The sequence below is a fragment of the Lygodium microphyllum genome, chromosome 2, assembly GCF_053477565.2.
Source record: "Lygodium microphyllum isolate KBCC chromosome 2, Lygodium_microphyllum_v1.1.10, whole genome shotgun sequence".
Lineage (NCBI taxonomy): Eukaryota > Viridiplantae > Streptophyta > Polypodiopsida > Schizaeales > Lygodiaceae > Lygodium > Lygodium microphyllum.
This window is the reverse complement of record NC_141136.1, coordinates 51,847,043-51,868,065: the sequence shown is the minus strand read 5'-3', so window position 1 is coordinate 51,868,065 and position 21,023 is coordinate 51,847,043. Positions and strand designations below refer to the sequence as shown.

At 44.8% G+C, this 21,023-nt stretch overlaps 1 protein-coding gene across 3 annotated transcripts in view; it reads right to left on the bottom strand.

The window, feature by feature from the left end:
- Nucleotides 1-21,023, bottom strand: part of EMB2804 (tubulin folding cofactor B) — an 84,261-nt gene that overhangs the window by 50,247 nt on the left and 12,991 nt on the right. For all 3 annotated transcript variants that reach the window (XR_015693197.1, XM_087693466.1, XM_087693458.1), the window contains exons 2-3: nucleotides 17,894-18,045; nucleotides 17,650-17,768 (exon numbers count right to left, since the gene is read on the bottom strand). Coding sequence is in view for 2 of the 3 variants with exons in the window: in XM_087693466.1 (XP_087549592.1) it covers nucleotides 17,650-17,768; nucleotides 17,894-18,045 (271 nt within the window). In the remaining variant the exon portion in view is untranslated. The remainder of the gene's footprint in view (nucleotides 1-17,649; nucleotides 17,769-17,893; nucleotides 18,046-21,023) is intronic.

Below are 21,023 nucleotides of genomic sequence, written 5' to 3'. Positions count from 1 at the left end.
CAACAAGTCACGATACACAAAGAATAAAATGTATTTATATGTTAGGGTACAAAAAAGAGTGTGACCACACCTGTATAAGTTTATACACACAAAGATTAAGGGACTTTAGACTCGAAGGGACTTTACACCCAACAACCTCCCACTTAAAGGCCCAAAGTGGTACATTTAAGCTAGCCAACTCCCACTAATCGAATGCAATGCTCATGGTAAGTTCTTGGAAGACTCTTATTGAGAACATCTGCAAAGTTATCTTGGGTTTTCACCTAGTCAATGTGACAAGACCATCATCCAAGACCTATCAAATGAAGTGGCACCGAACATCTTTGTGTTTAGGACGTGTATGAAACATGCAATTCTTAGCCAAACATACAGCACCATGGCTATCACATCCAAGCACTGGAGTACGTGAAGAGAAAGCAAAATCATTGACCAGAAAGCCAAGCCAAATAGCTTCCTTAGAAGATTCTATGGCTGAGATATATTCAGTCTCTCTAGTACTCAATGCCACAATTTTCTACAACCTTGAATACCAAGAAATAACCCCACCAGCCAAAGTAGAGACATACCCACTAGTAGATTTTCTAGTGTCAAGATCTTCTCCCATGTCCGAGTCACAAAATCCCTGCAACTCTAGTGTACCCTTTCCATAGCATATACACTTCTTAAAAATACATTTCACTACTTCCCAATGTAGCTTACCAGGGTTAGACATGAATCTACTAGCAACTCCCACTGCATGAGCAATGTCAAGGCGAGTTGCAACCATGTCATACATCAAAGAACCACAAGCTAATGCACAAGGTATGTCCTTCCTAGCACTAGCATTTGCATCATCCTTTGGGCAATCAGCTTTTCTAAACTTTGTATGTGGCGGTAAAGGGCACACCAAGAGGCTTAGCATCAGCCATACTAAATCTATCAAGTACTTTGCTGATGAACTTGTCCTATGAGAGAAACATCAAGTGCTGCCCTCTTTCTTTTTTCATGGGCATGCCCCAAATGTGTTGAGCTGCCCCCAAGTCTTTTATCGAGAAGGCTAAACTTAGATGCCTTTTGAGAACATTCAAAGTACTCTTATGTTGTCCTACAATCAGCATGTCATCCACATATAAGACCAACACAATAAGGCTTCCATCATTAGCCTTTTTATTGTATAAGCAGTTATCTGCATGACTGCGTTTAAATCCATGGCTGAGTATGAAGGTATCAAACTTTTTATACCACTGTCTAGGGGCTTGTTTCAGCCAATATAAGATGTGTCTCAGCTTACAAACCAAATGCTCTTTCCCTGGAATAGCAAAACCTTCGGGTCGTTTCATATACAACTCTTCATCCATGTCACCATGAAGAAAAGCAATCTTCACATCCATCTAATCCAACGTTAAATCCAAGGATGCAATGAGAGCAAACAGAACGCAGAGCGTAGTCATCTTCACCACTAGTGAAAAAACTTCTTGGAAGTTTGTCTTCCTTTTGTGTATAGCCCTTAGCAACCAAACGTGCCTTGTACTTGGGCTTCCCATTAATACATTTCACCTTGTAAACCCATTTGTTAGGGATAGCTTTCCTATACTTGGGCGAAGGTACAAGCTCCCATATATTATTCGCATACAAAGACTTCATCTCTTCCTGCATAGCAAGCTTCCACTTTCTCTTGTATGTCTATACCTCTCTAAATGTCAGAGGCTCATCTTCATCAGTCAATAAAATGCAACCCAAAGATAGCTGAAACCTCTGTGGCTACCTTCTAACACATGTAGACCTTCTTACCCAATGATCTGTATTGTTAGGCAATGGGCCTACATCCTCATGCATATGCACACCATCACCTAGTGGCTGATTTTCAGCATTTTCTTGCTACTGTAACCTGTCTTCAGCATGTTCTCCTTGCTATCCTATTCCATTTTGTGCATCTATTTGTTGTCCATTATCTTTGGCTGTAGCACAATAGGTTGCTGCTCATTTTCAATATCAAAGAAAACAAAAAATTCAGCTAATGACTCCTGAAAGGCTGGCTGTTCATGCTGAAATTTGACCTTCTTTTGTCAAGGTCACCCTGTGTAGCATTTTTCAGCAATTTTGCCTCATTAAAAACTACATCTCAGCTATGTACTATCTTCCTATCCTAAGGAAGCCAAACTCTATAACCCATCTCTCCCATGAAGATGCCCTTTATGGATTTCATGTCTAGTTTAGTCATGTGATTTACAGGAACATGCACAGAGGCATCACAACCAAAGACACGCAAATGGTCATATGAAGCAGGTTTCCCAAACCAAACCTCTTCAAGAATACCATTTTCCAATGCACGATTGGAAGAGGGGTTGCATACATAAACTGTTGTTTTAGGAGCCTCTCCCCAAAACTACTCCGGGAGATTAGCTATGGACAGCATGCATCTGACTCTCTCACAAAGTGTGTGATTATATCTTTCAGCCACACCATTTGATGCAGGATTATAAGGGGCTGTCAACTCCCTCTTAATGCCATGCATCTCACAAAACTTTTAAACTCATTAAAAACGTACTTGCCCTCATTATCCATTCTGATAGCTTTTAACTTAAGCCCTTTCTGTGTAGTAACAAAAGCATGAAACCATTTAAAGGCATCCAACATTTCCTCTTTAACACATACACCCATGACTTTCTACTGAAATCATCAATAAAAGTGACAAAGTACCGTGCACCCCCATGTGAATTAATAGGCATAGTGCACACATCAGAGTGTACTAAATCAAGAGCACTGAACTTCTTAACAGCACCAAAGTAATAAGGAGACTTCACATGCTTTCCATATATGCGATCATTACAAAAGTCAAGACCAGAGCCTTTTACATCAAATCTTCCTAAAGAGGAGAGAACCTGAAAGCCTTTTTGCCTCCTATGGCCAAGTCTTTTGTGCCAAAGTTCCATGTGTGAATGAACTTCAACCACAACCAAAAACTTACCGAGTAACAATCAGCATAGAACCCTTGTGGACCTTTCAAGATCCACCACCAAAGGTAGTAAAACATCCTCTTGCATCAAGCTATCCAACTGACAATAGGCTTTTCTTTATGCCAGGTACATATTTGACATCTTGTAAAATCAACTCCTGGCCGTTTTCAAGGGCCAAGTGAATGGTACCTATACCCTCTATCTCACATGCATAATTGTTGCCCAAGTAAACCTTACCTAGGCAACCTGCAATGTATTCAAAAAATGACTCCAAAGAGGGAGTAACATGAAAAGAGGCACCGTTGTCCACTATCCATGATTAGGACAACCCATCATGAGCTGAGACTAAGGCATCAATCACCTCCCTTTTGGTGATGTGCATATCACTTGCTGCTACCATAACATCTACATTATTGCATGAGGTTATAGCAAGTATTTCTCCAGTGTCAAAGAGCTCTTCAATGACCACACTAGATGCAACATTTTCCTTTGCAACTTCATTTAAAGGCTGTCATCATCTTTCTTATCATCCTTCTTTTTCTTTTCTTACTATTTCTTTCTTTCTTGTAGTACTGACAATCAGGCTTTTTATGCCCTTTACGCCCACACTAATAGCAAGTAACATCCTATTGTTTACCCTTGCTTTTACTCCTGCTTTTTCCTTTATTTCTTGCATTACCCCCCTTTTCTGACCTGCCTCTAAGATGATAGGCTGAACCACTACATTCTCCATTGGACTTTCTTCTGATCTCCTCATTAAGAATAGAGCCCCTAACACCATCAAAGGTTAAAGCAGGGTTGTTGCTTAGTGAAACAACCAAAGACTCCTAACTATTAGGCAAAGTCATAAACAACAAAATACCCTTCAATTTATCATTGAAGGACTACAAACGAGAGTTCTACAACTGACTCAAAATCCCTGTGAAACCACTCGAATGCTTAGATGCTAGCTTAGACTCATCCAACTCCATGTTCACAAGCTTGCACATGAGATGCACTTGATTCACTAGTTTTGTGTTTTCATAAGTTTCCATTAACTTTTTCCATATGGCATAAGCCGTATCAAGACGCTTAATGTCTGTAAGTACATCATCAAACACACCCATTTTAATGTATGCAATGGCCTTCCTGTTGAGTCTAACTCGATCCTCATCTATCATAGTTGTAGGCTTGGTTTCCAAGAGAATATCATCACAGTCCTTGAGAAACAAAATGCCTTGCATCCTGTCCTTCGACGCATCAAAGCCAATGCCATCAAATCTCTTGATTTCAAGAAGGGATTTAGTGTCACTGCTACTAGAAGCATCAGTGGCCATTATTCAGCAAAGTGCCAAGCACCAATGCTGTATTTTATGATAGTAAATAACAGGCTGAATATTCAGCTAATTTCAGCCCAAAATTTCAGGAAATAAGAGCCAGATTTGATCCAAATATATGTACAACAGTAGAAAGAATGACTTTCATCAACTAATTGAGATTTCAGCATACATTCCATGCATACACCACTGCAAGGTGACTCCCACTTCAGCAATATCACCAAAAAAACATTTGCAACAATCCCAAATCTGCAAATGATCACTAAGACTGCTGCACCATGAATATACATCAACTTAATAGGAGCTGCCTAACATGTGTACTGCATACATATGTGCCCAAAAGCACTTCTGATACACAAAAAACAGCAAAATTCTCTGCAATTTCTTCAAAATCTCACAAGTGGGAGATTATGAACTCGAATTTCACAGCTTACAGCACCAAGATTGCCTCAACAATGTCCCAATGTGATTTCACACATCAATTTTGCCAAAATTCACAAATTTCAGCAAAAGCCCCAGAATTTCACTGACCAATCTGCCCCAATTGCATTAATACATGTTCTCGAGAGTATAAAACAAGTAAATTTAGTAAAATTTTGCAAAAGCCCGAAATTTCTCGGATCCAAATGTGCACCAATGTTAGCAAATTCGGCTCAACTGAGCAAAATTTCACCGATACATGAAAAGCCCCAAAATTTTTAAGGCCAATGTGCACAATGTTTGCAATTTCTGGGTCCAATGTCACTATTATGCATGAACAGCATCAAATTTGGGAAAACCCCCAAATTCTTGGGCACAAATGTGAGAGCTATGCTTACACGTGCGCACCCCCATCAGTGAGAAGGGGAACTGCATGTTGCAGAAATCAATAAAAGATCTAACAAAAAAAAACCTGCCGAAACATGAAGTTGTTGACCTGCCGTGCATTTTGTGTGCTATCATGTGGTCTCCACCAGGCCATCACCTTCCTGCAATTGACTGTCGCAGGCCAAAAAAGTTGTCGCCCGCTCACGCTTGACCTATTGCCTGCTCACATTTGGTTTGCCTAGTCAAAAACTGACCTATTGACTACCTTGACTGGTCAGCCTAGTCAAAACGACCTATCACCTGCCTCACTTGGTCACAACTGACCTATTGCTTGCCTCTCAAGATGGAGAGAGAGGCATTACTCCACGCTCTTATTAACTTTGAAAATGTAAGGCAATGCATAGATAATATCATCCCCATTAGCGTCAGAGCGATGGGCACACTTGACTGACTCTTATTAACTTTGAAAATGTAAGGCAATGCATAGATAATATCATCCCCATTAGCATCAGAGCGATGGGCACACTTAACTGACCGCTATGCAGCTCGAGATAGAACCCATCGAATAAATCTTAACCATGAGCTTCAGAACTTCAAAATCTCTGACCAGGACGACCTAAAAGTCAAGTTGGTTGAGTATCAGCGTCTCATTGCCGAATTCTCCACTACAAGGACACCTAAGTCTTCAGACAATCATGTCACATTGTTCCTTAACAAGCTACCGCATAAATACTTCAATATTGTGCAACAAGTAGTTTCTCTGCCTAATTTACCCACATTCTATGAATTTAGGTGTCAACTATTGCGCTATGCATGGTTGTTCGATCAGTTTCATATGAATAATCCCTCAAAGGGAGCTCTTGTTGCTCATTCTCATAAGGGGCAACAAGGGAAGGTCGGTCAAGATCCAAACACAAGGTTGCATCAGTTTTGCCACTAACAAAGGTCTGCATCTAGCTTTGTTGGACAATGTATACCATGTCTCTCAGCTTGGGGTGAGCTTATTATCTGTTAAGTAGCTTTGCCGGTTGGGGCGAGCAGTTTTCTTTACAACAGCTATAGTTAAGGTCCTTGACTCTCAGACCGGTTTAGTGATTGCTTGCAGTGAGGCACAGCCTAATGGCCTATACCACATGACCCATTTTCTTTCCGATCCGACAGCCGAGGACTCCATGTTACATCACTTCCAGGCATTAGCCATGTCTCGGGAGTCTACAAACAATGAGCGTCTTTGGCATTTTCACCTAGGGCATCTTGGTTATGACTCTCTTTATGAGTTGTCTCGCAATGATATGGTTGAGGGCCTTTCTTGCCTGAAGCTAGCTCGAGATGTCTGTAAAGCATGTCAACTCGGGAAGCAACACTATATCCCATTTTCTCAACAATCTACACATAGAGCTGAGACACCTCTTAGATTGATTCCCGTTGATCTTTATGGGTCAACATCCATTACCACCTTGAACGGCGCGCTATATTTCTTTTTGATAGTGGATGATCATTCGAGATAAATGTGGGTGTACTTGCTCAAACATAAGTCCAATGATTTCACATATTTCTCTACTTGGGTGCTACTGGTTCATAACCAAACGGGTCATCCTGTTGGTTACATGAGGAGTAATAGCGGTGGTGAATTCACCTCGCACGAGTTTTCCGAACTTCTATAGCAGCATGCATCTCTCACCAGCTCACCTCCACCAACTCCCCCTCTCAGAATGGAGTCGTAGGGTGTAGGAACCGGATAGTCATAGAAATGGCGCACTCTATGCTGTTCAAAGTAAATCTCCCTGAGCACCTTTGGGTTGAGGCTACTAAAACTACCATGTACATCCTCAACCGGTGCCTAACTGCGGCTCTTCCTCAAAAGATGTCATACAAGGCCTTCTCTGAAGTTCAACCTATCATAGTCCACTTCAAGGTATTCGGGTGTCGTGCATACACACACGCCTGATGATAAAATAGAAAAGCTCACTCCTCGAGCTGATCTCCTTATCTTTGTCAGATATTGCTCCAAAGCGAAAGCCTACTGTTTGTTCGACTCGATTCTCAAACGAACAAGGTGATCGTTAGGAGCCTTGAGATGACAAACCTCGTTTATTGTCTTACTTCTTGGGAATGGAGGTAGTTCAACCTAGGGGATGTATTTTCATGTCACGACAAAAGTGTGAACTTCAGCTCATGGAACACTTCACTATGGATTAGACGTGGCCAGTGGCCACGCCTCTCAATCCTATTGTCCACTTGTCCAAGCATACCCTAGGTCAGCCCTTTGATGCGCATACCTATAGATCTATTGTAGGGTAACTTTTTTGTTAATTCATACTAGGCCAGACTTAGCTTACTCGATCAGCATTCTCACTCAATATTTCACAACACCTAAGATGTCACATTAGATTGCATGTCTTTATGTGTTGTGTTATATACAGTATACTTTTTCTTATGCCCTCACTTATGGTTTTGGTTTATGTTTACAAGGATACACTGATTTTGATTGGGCAAGAGATCCTGACACCCGGCGTTCCCATTGTGGCTCTCTTCACCTTAGGCATAGCTCCCATTTCTTGGTCTAGCTGTCATAAGCAAGAGACGATGGCGGCTTCCACGGCCGAGGCTGAGTATAGGGCTTTCTTCGAAGGCACCATCGAGGTCATCTACCTGAGGAGCTTACTGGCAATGTGTCACTTCCCTTGTGACTCTCCCACCATTGTCGATTGTGACAACCAAAGCGCCATTGCCCTTACAGGCAATCCGATCATCATACCATAGACGCAACGTATGGGAGTCCACTTTCACTTTTCCAAAGAGCAAGTTGAGCTAGCACTATCTGTCTAGAGTTTGTGCCTTCATCAGATAATTCTACAAACATTTTGACCAAAGCGGTCAACCGGTCAGTTCTTCAATATCTTCTACCCAGAATCAGCTTGGGTACACCATCCCCTACTTCACATTGATAGAGAGAGGGTGCTTCGCTCTTGCTTTCCATTCCAGTTTGACAGGGGACGGCTACTTCTCTTGATAGTAACAATGATGATGCTTACTATTTTTAGACATTCACTCATTCATTTATTCTTTTGTATTGTATTTATAGACATTTGTAACTTCATCTGCACTGTCAGGATGACATGATTGTAAAAGGGCACTTGGGCAAATAAACAATTCCCTTGCAAGGGCACTGTCCAAGTGGCACCGTTGCATTGCATTTTGTGTGAGCATAACATCTTGCATCTCCCTTTGGATTACCCCATACATTGACATTCTGTTCATGTAAACATGTGTCTGTGCATATTTATCTGTTTTTGGTCTTTTGAAGTAGTCGACTTTGAATCCACCATATTCGTGGCATTACACATGGCAGTCTCCAAGGCAATTCTCCCTAGCTTGCTTGCTTGCTTTGCTTATCTTGATTGCTTCACATCTTTGCTATATTTGTGTCACCCACACCCTAGCCATTTTTCTTCTTCATCAACGCCTAGTAATTGTAGAGATAGTCTGCTTGTTTTGTAAAGGTATTGGATTTAACCATCCCTTATCACTCTCACGTTTGGGACAGGGATACTCAATAGGACGAAAACTAATTTGAAACCCTCATTTAATGTTCAATCTATCAAAACTACAAAGCCCTAAAAAAAAGGTCCGTAGCTGATTCCATCCGCCTTTGTACGACTTGGTAGGCCACTAGGCAACCAATATGTACCCTTTGATCGATGCCCTAGCCTCTCTACGATGATCACTTGTGCTCCCTTACTCTGGCTGCTTTGGGATGGGACGCCTTGGGATAAAAGATTTTTTTAAAAAGGGCTTGGTTGGCCTACTTCTCATGGCAACGTTGTTGGGTCTGAGAGGGGGTGTTGAGCTAAAAATGCATTAGCTTCACTTAAACAGCCACAAAACATGCTAAATTAAGACAGAACCTTGTTTTTTTTTTTTAAAGATGCGTTCCTAGAGAGTGTCTGTATCCCATAAGCACAAACCCACTTGGGAAGACCCAAACTTTCTATAAATATGTATGATGCCCTCCATTCAGCCCTAATCTCGTTTTTGCAAGTTTTAGGTGTTTTCAGCTCCTGCCCACACCTCGTTCGCAAAGGACATCGCAGTCCAAGCTATCCATTGCAATCTTCACTCGTTTGGAGCTTGTTTCCAGCTCTCCATCATGAGTTTGCTGCTTCCTCCAGCCAGGCAACTGCTGCTATCTATCATCCAACTCTCGTACAAGCTGCCACATCAACATACTGCTGCATTTACAGACCCCAACTCTACCGCCCTGCAAATTTTCTCTCTCCTCCAACTGTTGCCTTCATCTCCTCAGCCTATCACTGCTGTTTTCTCTCTCCTCCTAGCCTACATTTGTTGTTTTCTCTCTCCTTCCATCTACATTCACTATTTTCTCTCTCCTCACTTGCGTTTTTAGTCGTTCTCTCTCTTGCACTGCCATCTACATCAGATCCAACCTTCCTTGGCTGCGTTTGCTAGTGTTTGACATCCAAAGGCTGCCTTGCTACGATTCGGGATCCGTTCGGAGTACGACACACTCTCTAGCTCATTACCCCTACCCTGATCATTGCAATACACGAGTTCAAGGAACACTGTTCATTCATTGCATAGTGTGTTTATTGCATGAGCATTGTATATTCAATAGTCATATCATTTCATTCACTCTCTGTGCTCATTGTCTCTGAGTTACCCTAACCCTAACTGTGTTCTTCTATCAGTCTGTGCTTTGTCGTACGGTGTTACTTGTGTTTCTGTGTTAGGGTATTTTCTTCACAAGAACTTGTAAATCCTAAGTGTCGATGTAGAAAAGGATAGATGAAGAAGGCTTAGGCTCTTCACCAAAGCATGCAGATGTCCACATGTGGAGGGAGCAAAGGGGATAGCAATCCTCCAATGAATGACTGCAATGGATCGTGACCTTGCTAGAATCTCTCTCTAAATCCCCCTTGAAAGGAGATAGGGGATCCAGAAACTCATGAATGATAGAAGAAGGAATATCTAGCAAGAGAGACAAAGAAGGCATCCATGAGAAGTGCAGCTATGCAAGGAGTAAAGCACAATCCTCCGAGCAAGTACTATAGGTGGCCTTCCAATGCTGAATAGAAAAGGGAGAGGTATCACATATGATCTCCTCAATGCACTTGGTGGAATCTATACCCATGGAATCATATGGGGAAGTGGGATTATGCAACTCCTACGCAATCACAAGTAGACAACAACCTTTGTCTTTTGATGGAGCACATTAAAAAGCTAAAGGTAGCAAACAGTCCCATAGTGACATGGAATGGGTCTTGGGGACATGAATTGTCATCCTTGTCACCATGAGAGGGGATTAACATGGGGATCGAACTAGAAGAACGTAAGGACGGGATGGGACTAGGACAAGAAGCCAAAAAATGGCCATCCCATGCTACTACAAAGCAATCACTGCTACTCCATGGAGCAAACTACAAAGTTGAGGGCATGGAAGCCACTGAACATGAAAATAGGTTTTGTGGGGGGTCAAGCAAGACTTATTGCCTTGTGAGGCCTCATGGACTTTGGGTGCTCTAAAGCACTTAGTGCGCATTGTAGGCATCCTATTGCCTTGAGCATACCACTCTAATAGCCCATGCAAAATGACCATTGCCACCCAAAATGGTGAATTGACACAAGGGCTATTGAGAAGACATACTTCAATAGTATGGGGAGGAATGGCCAATAATGATAATATAAGGCAGAATGACTTGTCTTTCTGCAATAAGTGCACCCAATGGTCTGTGCTACAACTTGCGGGGAAGAAACCATAGCATCGAAATGTGGCCAACTTCAATGGATGGTAGGAGGGGAAGAATCTTGAGTGTCACGACGGAGTAGAATGAAGGAATTTGAGTTGACATAGTCTTGTTTGTCCCGCAACCTATATTCTCTACTTTGATACCATATAACGAAATGATAAGGTTTGCGATGGATTTAAATGAATAAACAACAAACCATAGCAATGAATGAACTCCAAAACTCAAAGAACGAATTGATGATAATGATACAATGTCTTTTTGCCTTCGTGTCTCTACATAAACAACATGAAAGAATCATAAAGCTGTCAGAGTGCAGCGGTGCGGAAGCGTAGGACTGAGAGAGAGAGAACGCAGAGAGAGAAGGGAGAGAAAGAGACAGTGTTTACGAAAAAAAAGAAAGAGACAGTGTACACTGAAGATCTGCTGTATAAAGAATGCTGAATACAAAGATATACACGGGCGCAATGTGCTGGACTGCGTGTCTCCACCTCAACGATGCGACCTGCTGTCCACCTCGAAGTCTGCTGCAGTCTGCACTGTCTGCTGTCTGAAATCTGTGAACAGAGACAGAGATCTGCACGGCACCGGTCTGTAATCTGCGACAGAGAATAGTGGCCAGACTGCTGGAAACGTCGACTATAAATAGTCGAAAAACTGCCTGGAATGGGGCGCCAGAAAATAGGGCGCAGCCTGAATAAATCGGCTGCAGGCAGTCGGACTGCCACGTGGCAGTCCGACTGCACAGTCCGACTGTGCAGCAGGTCCGACTGCTGCTGGTCCGACTGCTGTAGCTGGTACTGTCCTACCAGACAGGCTATGATCTCTGACACCCCCTCTCAGAGCCTGGACAAGGCAGAAGCCTGAGGGATCTGGAATGTTGCCGAAGTAGAGCCTGAGGAAGCGCCTTCGTAAACAAATCCGCAAGATTATCCTCCGTCTTGCAATACTCCACAGTGATGGTCTCATCCAAAAGCTTTTCTCGGATGAAGTGGTACTGGATCTCAATGTGCTTCATCCGGGCATGAAAAACAGGGTTCCTCGCCAAGGCAATGCAACTCTCATTGTCACATCGCAACAATGTAGGACGAGTCTGGGGGCACCCAAGCTCCTCCAACAATCTCCGAAGCCACACAACCTCGCATGTGGTGGAAGACGCGGCCCGATACTCCGCCTCCGTAGACGAAAGGGCTACCGTGGGCTGCTTCTTGCTACTCCATGAAATAACACCTGCACCCAAAGTAAAGCAGTAACCTGTTGTAGACCGCCTATGGTCCACGTCACCAGCCCAATCCGAGTCGCTCCAACCTGCAAGTACAAGATCTGACCCATCTGTCCCTGCGGGGTAATGAATCCCCAAATCAGACGTCCCCCTCAGATACCGAAGTATCCTCTGAGCAGCCTGCCAATGCACCGTCTTAGGTTCACTCATGAACCCTGCCAAGAGCCCAACAGCAAAACATAGATCAACCCTGGTGTTGAGAAGCCAAATCAAAGACCCTATCAACTGTCGATAGCGGGAAGCATCCGCCAAAGGAGAAGCTGAGTGGGAAGTGGCCTTCCAGTTCGGATCCATAGGAGTAGAGAGGGCACGACAATCTTCCATCTCAAAAGTCACCAAGAGCTCCTGTACATATCTCTGTTGGGAGAGAAAGATCCCCCTCTGAGACTGATAAATCTCATGTCCTAAAAAGAAATGGAGTAGCCCCAAATCCGTCATCTCGAACGTCCGATGTAAAGCTGACTTTGTCTCCTGGACCTGCTGTGCATCATCACCTGTGACAATCAAATCATCAACATATAATACAAACAGCACACAACCTTCCCCGGAAGTGTGAACATACAGCTGCGGATCGGCCTTGGACCGCCGATATCCCAACTGAGTTTGGAGGAACGAATCAATCTTCTCGTTCCAAGCTCGCGGGGCCTGCTTGAGGCCATACAGGACCTTCTTCAACCTGTAGACTTTCCCATCTGAAGAACCAAAACCAGGAGGCTGCTCAACGTAGATCTCCTCCTTCAAATCACCATTCAAGAAGGCCGACTTCACATCCAGCTGATAAACAGGCCATCTCCTATGGCCAGCCAAAGCAAGAACAGCTCTAATGGTTGCCATACGAGCTATAGGGGCAAAGGTGTCATGACAGTCAATCCCTGGGCGCTGGGCAAAACCCTTAGCAACAAGGCGAGCCTTGTGCTTATCCAAAGTACCATCACTGAGATATTTGGTCTTGAAGACCCACTTGACTCCAATCACCTTCTTCTTCGGGGGGCGTGGCACAAGTGACCAAGTGCCATTCCTCTCAATAGCCTCCAACTCAGCTTCCATAGCTTTCTTCCATGGGGCGGACTGTAAAGCCTCCTTCACAGAGGTGGGCTCTCGATCCTGCATAACTCGGGACATCAAACAATAATTGGAGCAAACAAGCTCCGAAGAATGCGCCTGGTGCCTCCGTGACCGCCGCGGACCATCCTGCGGTCCCCACTCCTCAGGAACCCCCTCGATCCCTGAATCACGGAGTGTGTCACGGGCCCAGCGAGGAGGAGGCCGAACCTCCCCTCGTCGTTCTCCATCAGTAGAAGACTCTGAAATGTCCACCGGTGGTAACTCCTCAGAAGGATCCGGTGGAATAGTAGACTCTGTGTCAGAAACAAAATCATAATCAAACGGCACAGGCTCCAGTGGAACTGTAGAAGGAGCCAAACTCTCCCCTGGATCTCCAAGAACGGGATGCTCCTCGCCCGTTGAAGAACCCGGAACCTCCACAAACCGCACATCACGGCTAGTATATACATCCCGCTTGACGGGATCATACAGTCGGTAGCCTTGGGACTGGGAGCTGTAGCCAACAAATACCTGTTTGCGGGAAGCCGCTTCGAATTTGTCACGGTGAGCTTTGGAAATGTGAACATAGGCATCACACCCAAAGACCCGAAAGTAAGAAACATCTGGCTTCGACCCAAAATACGCCTCAAATGGAGTCATCCCTTCCACGGCCGAAGTAGGAGATCAGTTAAGGATGTGGACTGCAGTAGCCACAGCCTCGGCCCACAGAACCTGGGGGGTCTGTCGGTGCTCCATCATGGTGCGCGCCATCTCGATCACACTGCGGTTCTTCCGTTCGAGAATACCATTTTCTTGTGGAGTATTCGTATTGGCAAACTCCTGGTGAATTCCTCTATCTGCACAAAACCGAGAAAATTCATTAGAGACAAATTCACCTCCCTTGTCGGATCGCAAGGTCTTCAACTTCCGGCCTGATCGGTTCTCCTCAAAGAGAAGCCAATCCTTGAAGTGCGAGAAAGCTTCTGATTTTAGTGCCAAAAAGTAGGCCCATGTCATCCTGCTATAGTCATCCACGATCAGCATGAAGTACGAGCTCCCACGCAGGGACTCATTCCTCATAGGGCCACATAGATCCGTAGATACTAACTCCATCGGTGAAGTAGACCGCCGCGAAGCGGTGTGGGGAATGGCATCTCTATGCTGCTTCCCCCGTATGCAGGAGACACATGGCTGCTGGCTCACCACTATATCCGGCAACCCTCGAACAAGCTGTCCGCGTGACGCCCTCCGAAGATAGTCATAGTTCAGGTGTCCAAACCTAGCATGCCATAATTCAGACTGTGACTGTGAGGTAAGAAGAAGAGTAGAGAGGGCAGTGGAAGACTTCAGTTTGTAAATGCCGTTCTCCTCATATCCAGATGATAGAACCTTCCTCGATTCACGATCAAGGACTCGCACAGTAGAACTGTCAAACTCCACCAAAAGACCAAGGAAGCAAATCTTATGGACTGAAAGGAGATGGTACCCCAATCCTGGTACATGCAAAACCTCTGAGGTATGGGTGCCACCTCGTCCATCCGGAATAAGCTACATCTTACCCCGACCTGCAATAGAAACTGAAGAGCTGTCTCCAATGAGAACCTGCCCACGCGAAGGTCGCAGCTGGGCAACACCATCTGATGAAGGAGTCATGTGCCGTGAGGCACCACTATCAATAATCCACTCTCGAGATTGGGAAGCCGCCATCGCAGCATCAGAAGCATTCGGTGAAGCGTCCTCAATGACAACTAAATGTAGAAATGCAGCTGATGAGGGTGCAGCCACCGCTCCAGAATCCTTGGTTTCCTTCTTCTTGGTGTCCTTCGAGTCTTTGTCAGGGCAATCCTTCTTCCAATGGCCAGTCTTTCCACAAATATGGCATGTGGAGTCTTTGTCCTTGTCCTTCTCCTTGTCCTTCTTGGACTTGTTATCCCCCTTCTTCTTCTTTTGGTCCTTCCCCTTCTTCTGAGAGGCTCGACATGTCAACGCCTCCGTCTTGGAAGCATTCTGTCCCTTTAGCTGTTCCTCTTGGTCCAAGACCATAGGAACCAACTCCTCCCACCGAAGAGTAGACTCTCGCCCCGAAGCAATAAGGGCAGAGTAAAATGTACCGAATCGTGGCGGCAACTGGGACAAAAGTGTGATCGCCATGTCTTCGGAGGAAATTGGCTTCCCCGCATTCTGAACCTGCATCTGTAGCTGCCTTAGCTTGTTAATGTGTTCCCTTAGCGAAGAAGACTTATTGACGGACAAGGTCCGCATCTGTACCTCCAAAGAAACCCTCTTCATCAGGGTCATCCGATTGTACATTTGATCAAGCTCCAGCCATATCTCACGAGCCACCGTCAAGTGCTCGATGTGAGCGATCACGGCTGTAGTGCATGATAGAAAGAGAAATGATCGAATCTTGGCATTCAGTTTGTCCCAATGAGACTGGGCCCTGGCCAACTCCGCACGAGCATCGGAAGAGAGTTTGGACTCATCTCTTACCGAAGGCCGGTCAATATCTTCCTGTACCAACTCCGCCAAATCATAGGACTCCAGAATGGCCAACATCATAACGCGCCATATGCGGTAGTTGTCGCCGTCGAGCTTCTGATCTGTAGGAAGAGCCGGTAGGACAGGCACCTTCCGGTCCATAATCGCCTGGAACTCCAAGTCCATCTCTGTAGACATCTTCACCTGCAATGCCTTCTCAAACGCAAAAGCAGCCCCCTCTGACTGAGTAAACTCAGCCTGCTAAGGCTCTTCCGCGTCCCAAAGCTCCTTCACCCGCCGGAGGCGATGAAAAAGCAAAACCTGCACTTTTAGGTCGAAAACTCAAACTTTCTCCGCGTCAAACAGCAGAAAACAGCAGCAAATCCACCACCTGTACTCCTTTCCTGTGCGCCCACACTCGTTTCAGCCTTGTTCCAAGGCGCAGCCCTCCTGTCTGCCCTTAAACGCAAAAAAACGCAAATTTGTGTCGCGATGGAAATTCCTCTTCAGGTTGATTCTGCGCTCAGTCAGCCCTCAAACACTGCTCTGATACCATGTCAGAGTGCAGCGGTGCGGAAGCGTAGGACTGAGAGAGAGAGAACGCAGAGAGAGAGGGGAGAGAAAGAGACAGTGTACACTGAAGATCTGCTGTATAAAGAATGCTGAATACAAAGATATACACGGGCGCAATGCGCTGGACTGCGTGTCTCCACCTCGACGATGCGACCTGCTGTCCACCTCGAAGTCTGCTGCAGTCTGCACTGTCTGCTGTCTGAAATCTGTGAACAGAGACAGAGATCTGCACGGCACCGGTCTGTAATCTGCGACAGAGAATAGTGGCCAGACTGCTGGAAACGTCGACTATAAATAGTCGAAAAACTGCCTGGAATGGGGCGCCAGAAAATAGGGCGCAGCCTGAATAAATCGGCTGCAGGCAGTCGGACTGCCACGTGGCAGTCCGACTGTGCAGCAGGTCCGACTGCTGCTGGTCCGACTGCTGTAGCTGGTACTGCCCTACCAGACAGGCTATGATCTCTGACAAAAGCTAGATTATCGAAGTATATTTAACAATTAACTATACATTCTTCTATACTTAATGGACCATCAATATCACTATCTTCTATACTTAAAGGGCCATCAATATCACTATCCTCTATTTTATTTTATAAATATCAGACATATAGTTCTTCAAGAAATAAACTTGTTTTCAAAAGTACGATGTCACAAGAGGACTATACCACCCCATTACACACCCAAGTTCATTTACTTTTTCTATTATCCATATATTAGATATTCTCTTTCCACTTAATACAAAAACTCAAGTGTTCACATGTTCTAGTAACAATATTCTGCCACTTCATCAATTAATGAGGGACTCTTTGTAATAAGTCACTATGGCAGATGGATTGTTTTAGGCTCACATGTTTAATGTAAAGTTGCATACAGGAATCAAGTTTGTTTAATTTTAAGAGCATTACAACAGTATTCTCAAATGCATCAACGCATTTGTAAGTGAGGCAAATAGATATTCTAAAGAAACTCAATCAGCTTTTCTCACTGGATACATAAAAAGTGCACAATTGACCTCGCACTTGTCATCACATGTTTTAGTAACAATATTCTGCCACTTCATGAATTAACCAGGGGCTCTTTGTAATAAGTCACTATGGAGGGTGGATTGTTTTAGGTTGGCATGTTTATGTCTAAAATTGCATGGACAAATCAAGTTTGCTTAATTTTAAGAGCATCATAATAGTATTCTCAATTGCATCAATGCATTCGTGAGTGAGGAACTCGATCAACATTTTTCATTTGATACATGAAAAGTGCACAATTGACTTCACGTTTGTCGTTTCAGTTTTCTGTTGATATTTTGGCCTTACAGGCCAAAAACTGACCATAGAAAGTGGAATATCCATTTAAGCATCAGCACATTTATTCATGTAAGATTTTAGCCCAGAATAAGAAAAGCACCATTTTGTTACCTTCATGCATTACTAAAAGAATACATGACTACCTACCAGTTCGCTTGTCATAATCTTCATCAGTTATTGTATACTTTTCAACAAGAGAAGTATCTTCTAGCCAACCACTTGCAGTAAATGATGCAGGGTCAAGATCCACTATGTGAATTCGAAACCTGGAAAGTACTCAGTTCAATATATTTGGTATCAGAATCAAAATCTCAAAGTGCCCACACATCATTGAGAAAAATCATATGGTAGAAACTTCATGGAGGAACATCTTAGGGAAAATCAATTATACCCATCCACAGGGGAATAGAAGCCCAGAGGTCTGCTGTTGTCTGTCATATCACAGATTTTCTGATCACCTTCATCATAGAGTTGTAGTAGCATTGCTCCCACTGCTGTACCAGAGTTCCTGCTCAGTTTCTCCTTCACTGCTTCTATTGAGCTCTGTTCCCCAAGATGCAACAAACACAAGTCAGTATCGTTTCGATGAGATATTACTATCAATCTCTACATAGACTGTTCTTCAAAAACTGTCATATCAACACAAAAGATAAACAAGTAGTCAGTACACTGATCTGCCAAACATATAGAAAAGCTGTCCTGCCTATGGTACAAACACAGAATGCAACAGGCCAGCCTAAACACAATCCCATGCTTGTCATATTTGGCGTACAGCTCTCAATATGCCATTTAGAGCTTTAGTTGTCACAGCTACATGAGCAATTATCTCTGTAGGAATGAGAGGCTAGTTAATGGCTATTAGTTAAAGCCATTTACCCATACAGTTTCCATGTAAGCACATATGCAGGACTGGCTACATTTTAGCATAATATACCTTGATGTGGTGAGTGAAGCCAAAGATGCTTGAGAAGTGCTGGGACAGTTGAAGATATTCCAGGTGGAGCATCTCTTTTAAGCATATGCTTTGCATAGAGCCCATATAAGGCACATAGCATGAATAAAGAACAACACTTTCTGCTTCTCAATCATCTTGTCTCTCATTTCCATCAATCTGTCTTAATCAACCCCTACTTAACAACACTTTCCTAGACAAGCGACAATCATTCTCCTATCAAACGCAACCTTTCTAAAGTAGGCAACAACAACTTGATCAGTGTTTTGTGCTTTTTGCATCCTTCTATGCGCCAACAGTGAGAGTGCGCTGCGGAAGAGGAAATACGAACACGGAGGGAGAGAGATAGAGAAAGCAGAAAATAAGGAAGAGAAATCTGCACTGACTGAAATGAATGCTGAATACACTGAAATGGACTGATCAGTCCCTGCACGCAGCCCACAGCGTCAGTGAGGGCACCAGATCAGGCTGATGATGATGGCAGCACCACCACGGGGGAGGAGTGTCGGAATCTGCAAGAAGACAAGTGACCAAGTGGGGAGGGGGACTGCCAATAAATAGGCAAAAGGGCAAACCCTAACCCTAACCCTAAAATGGGCGCAAACCCTAAAATGGGCGCAAACCCTAAAAATGCCCTAAAATGGGCGCCCCACAACAGTGACCAAAAAGTGGCCGGGCAGCCAGTGGCTGCCCACTAAAAGAGGCCAAAAAGAAATACACATCCTAAGACAGCCAATCAAGAGTGACTAGCCTCCCCCATCATAACACATGACAGACATGTCAGAGCTCCTAATGTCCTCGTCTGACTCAGACTGAGGCTCACAGGCAAGAGATGACAAGGCATGACAAACATGACTGCTAACACCCCCTCTCAGATCCTGGATGTGGCTGAAGGCCAAGGAAGAAATAGATCCTGGGGTGGCAAGAGGAATGCCAATGTCGATGAAGTCCGTCGATGTAGACTGCTGCTGAAGGAGCTCCTCACGATCCTGGGAATCCCCCTCTAAAACACTAGGGGCCAGGGAATCCACAGCCGCATCACCGAGATCGTCCCCCTCTGAAAGGGATGGGGGGTACGAGGGAACCACCGGAGGAGAAGGTGGGGGATGGGAAGGAACCTGTGGAATAGAAGGTGCACAAGCGGAAACGGGTGTAGCAATAGACTGCCTCGGAGGACCTTGCATCAAAGAAGGGGAATGGAGCCTGTAAAGCCCGCTCTCCTGCCAACCTGTAGATAAGACAGCTCCTGTAAAAGAATCCTCAATAACAATGGCATGCTCGGTGAAGATCACTCGTGTGCCAAGCCTCGTAAGGCCATAAACTGAGAGGAGGGGAAGGCCCAAATCCGGAACATGTAGGGCTTGGGAAAAGGAGCTCGAAGGTCGGTTGGTAAACAAAGGCAATGTGCCAACACCACTAATAGGCACCGATAAAATGTCACCAACAGTGACTGAACCCTCTGATGGACGGAGATCCTGTAACAAATCACCTCTGGGAGTCATATGACTCGAAGCACCACTGTCCACTAACCAAGGCTGCGCAGAAGACACTGCAGCCACGGAAGAAGGATCCTCCTCCAAAGCATGGATATGAAGGAACACTGACTCATGGGTAACAGCTGGTGTAGAGGTAGAAGAAGGCTCCGATGTAGATCCACCTTTCGCTCCCGGACGAAGGTGAGGGTACTTCTTCCAGCATTTCTCCTCGGGATGTGTCCCTTTCCCACAGTGTGGGCACTTCGGTCTCTCTGAATCTGAGTCAGAGCCTGAAGAACTGTCCTTCCTCTTAGCCTTTGACTTCGTCTTCTTCTTCTTCTGTCCTCCCGAACCTGCAACAAAGGCTCTAGTGGAGTCGGATCCACTAGCACTGACCTTTCTGAGTCGCTCGTCATGCTCCAAGATAAGCGGGGATAGCTCCTCCCATAGAAGCTTCTCACGGGTCCTCGATGTAAGAAGGCTGGTGTAGAAGACATCAAACCGAGGCGATGGCAACTGAGTCAAAAGAATCATAGCCATGTTTTCAGAAGATATCGTCCGACCGAGGGATGCAAGCTCATCCCTCATATCCTGTAATCTGTTGATGTGGTCCTTCATGGAAGGACTATCATCAATAGCGAGCATCCGCAACTTCTTTTCGAGAGATATCCGGTGGGCAAACGTCTTCTATTGATAGAGAGACGCGAGCTTTCTCCACACGTCTGCTGCAGTTTTCAACCTGTGAACATGAACAAGGACAGAATCTTGCAAACTCAGAAAGAGGAAAGATCTGGCTCTAGAACTAAGCCGATCCCATAAGGCTGCACGATCCGTAGATGTCCCATCTGCGGGATCCACCTGAGGCCGGGGAATAGGAACAGAAACAAGCTCCCAAAGATCAAAGGAGTCCAAGATACACTCCATCGTGCAGGACCATAGAGAAAAGTTGGAGCCATCCAACCGGTCCTCTTTGGGTAGCTGAGGAAGTACGGGTACCTGTATAGGGGGTACCAAAGGCTGCATCTTCGGCCCACTGGAAGGGGATCGCCGAGATACATGAATAGAAGGGGGACAGGAAAGAGGAATAGACTCCG